Source organism: Pseudorasbora parva, chromosome 23 (assembly GCF_024679245.1).
Source record: "Pseudorasbora parva isolate DD20220531a chromosome 23, ASM2467924v1, whole genome shotgun sequence".
Lineage (NCBI taxonomy): Eukaryota > Metazoa > Chordata > Actinopteri > Cypriniformes > Gobionidae > Pseudorasbora > Pseudorasbora parva.
In genome coordinates this window covers 29,944,503-29,947,638 of record NC_090194.1, presented here as the reverse complement: position 1 = coordinate 29,947,638, position 3,136 = coordinate 29,944,503, and the positions used below count along the sequence as shown (strand labels likewise).

General features: G+C 34.5%; 1 protein-coding gene across 1 annotated transcript; it reads left to right on the top strand.

Moving 5' to 3' along the window:
• Window positions 1-887: 887 nt before the first annotated feature.
• On the top strand, window positions 888-1,901 carry LOC137062573 (trace amine-associated receptor 13c-like). The gene has a single exon (XM_067433452.1). It carries the CDS (start codon window positions 888-890, stop codon window positions 1,899-1,901), a length of 1,014 nt encoding a protein of 337 aa, XP_067289553.1.
• The last annotated feature ends 1,235 nt before the right edge of the window (window positions 1,902-3,136 follow it).

Sequence of the window (3,136 nt, the reverse complement as noted above, 5' to 3'; positions counted from 1 at the left end):
TGATGATAGTTACGATGATTTTTCGTGTGCAAAATCCAAACACAAAAAGCATGAAGATAAACCTGAACAAAGGAGAAATCCTTCCAGGGAGAGGAAAAGGCCAGGTTAGCTAAGTGATTATGTTTTGTGGTTTTGAAAGTGATGCAACTAACATTGATTATTTTTTACAGACTTGTATGCAGTGTACCCCAAAAATACAGAAGAAGAAGCTTCATAACATAGAGAAGCTGTAACATCATTGAATGCAAAAGAGTGGTTTAAGGCTATGGATGAGGAGATGAAATCTTTAAAGGAAAATGTGACCTTTACCCTGACCAGTCTACCTGAAGGTAAAGAAGTAGTGGGGGGTAAATGGGCTTATGCAATTAAAAGAAATAGCGATGGAGGAGACAAATACAAAGTGCGATATGTGGCTAAAGGTTACAGTCAAGAAAGAGGTGTGAACTATGATGAGACTTTTTCTCCAATAGCCAATATGACTAGTTTCAGAGTGTTGATGCAAAAATCTGTTCAGGAATATTTGATTGTGCATCAGATGGATGTGAAAACAGCATATGAAACAGCCACTGGGTTACACGAGGTAAAATCTTATGGTAATGACAAACTGGTTTATAAAGTGTTAAAATCACTGTATGGACTTAAACAGTCGGGCAGTAACTGGAACAACGTATTCCGTGTGTTATCTCTGTGTAGACCTACTCTGCTAGCAAGAAACAATGTGTCTATCGGAAGTCAGTATTATAGTACAAAACTTAAAGTTGCAGAGGTTCTCAAACTAAAAAATCTGGCTGTTACTAGGCAGCATTAGAGGGACAGATGGGTTGGTCCATCAGATCCAAAGATATAAATGAAAGCACAGTAAGAAAAGCACAGCAAACTCCTCATTCATGGCCTATGAGACTGAGGATCACGAGACTCAATACTGCTTTCCTGCCATCAACTCATCATGTATCAAGGGGAAACGCTCTAGATATGAATACAGTATCATGTATGTGTTTTTTTCATTGCTGTCAGCATGGACTGTGTTTCTGAACCTGCTGGTGATCATCTCCATCTCTCACTTCAAGAAGCTTCACACTCCAACCAACCTGATTATTCTCTCTCTGGCTGTGGCCGACATGCTTATTGGACTTATTGCGATGCCTGTGGATGCCATCAAGTTGATTGAGACATGTTGGTACTTTGGAGAAACTTTGTGTGACCTGTTTATGATCATCATGGCTCTTCTCCTCTCAACATCTCTCAGTAATTTAGTTTTAATAGCTATTGATCGTTATGTGGCTGTGTGTCACCCTTTACTGTACCCACATAAAATAACCACAACTAGAACCTTAATAAGCATCTGTCTCTGCTGGTTTTTCTCCTCTGCTTACAATATTGCCTTTATGGTTAGTGGTAGATATTTTGTACGCTCACAAGGAACAGAAATGTGCTATGGAAAGTGCTATTTACTAATACATATCTCATGGACAGTCATTGACCTGTTCTTTTATTTCTTGTTTCCTTTGACTGTGATCATAACTTTATATATGAGGATATTTTATGTTGCACATCAGCAGGTGAAAGTTATAAACTCTCTGATGAAGGGTGGAAAACATGTAACTGAAGGTTCAGTGATGAGGAAATCTGAGAGAAAAGCTGCTCTGACATTAGGAATCATTGTGACAGCTTATCTGCTCTGCTTTATTCCATACTATATCTTGTCTTTAACAAGTAGTACAGTGATTTTTTCTGCTCCAGTTACATTTATATTATGGACATTATACGTTAACTCAGGCATGAATCCTGTTGTCTATGCTTTATTTTACCGCTGGTTTAAAATATCAGTTAAACACATCTTAACTCTTAAAATATTGAAGCCAGGATCATCTTTCTTAGACATATTTACAAATTATTCATGAGTTTTGTTAAAGAATAATAGTTGTTGTTTTTGTTGTACTTGTTCTCGTTTTCCTTTTCTCCATTTGATAAAGCACAAACTAATGTATAGATTTGTTTTTATCTCAGTTTGTATTAAGTTGGGATATATCATAACAGATGTCTATAGTTACTTTAGTGACACCTTGTTGTTTAATCATTTCTTTATATCTGAAAATCTGCTTCGTAGCACACAAACAAGCTAAGCATATAAATTCACCCACAGACAAAAAATCCAAGTCAGAAAAAAAGGCTGCAAGAACCTTAGGGATTGTTGTATCGGTTTATCTTCTTTGTTGGATTCCATATTTTAACTGCTCTTATTCTTGGTCAAGATACTATATATTATACACTATAATAATTAATTTAATGTATTGGATTGAATGCATGAATTCATGCATTAATCCAATTATTTATGCAATGTTTTATAAGTGGTTTTGGATATCAGCAAAATACATTTAGACTCTGAACATATTCAAACCTTCATCAGAATATTTCAACCTATTCATGGAAGAGAAATGATCTCCTGCTGTTGCATTACTTTAAACATATGTAAAGCACATATAAAGGGTAGAGGAGAGCTGAGCACAACCTAACGCTTTTTTACTTTCTCAGTTTGTGTAAATCCACTTGAGGTGGTTTTACCCCCACATTAATTTTACACATGTCTGGTCTAGTACAATTATGTGGTTTTGTTTATTTAATACAGTGTATAATTTTTTCTTGATTTACACCGAAAGAATGTAAGTGAAAAGTGACAACATGCCCCATAGGTGGGGTACACATGTGAGAGGCACATTGTAACATGACCAAATGACAGCTTAAAATGTTATCTGATATAATAATAATAAAAATATTTAAATAATTGAATCATTAACAATATATACACATTTTTGAGTTTAACAACAGACAAACCACAAAACAGTTATTCTGATGGTTAGATCAGCATCAAATAATGATCTCAACTGTTTAATAACAGATATAAGAGCTAAAATAATATCATATTTGTCTTATGCCTTATTTTAAATAAAAAAATAAAATAAAATACAAACTGAGATGAAAAATTTACTTAAGGAATTAACTTTTGCTATGGTTAAATAAATGTTTAGTGATATCTTCCAAAGATTTTTTTAAAAGGGGTACTTCAGCGCTGGGAAGATGAATCTGTATTTAAAGGGTTACTTCAGCGATTAGCATATGGCTTTGTATCAGTAGAAAC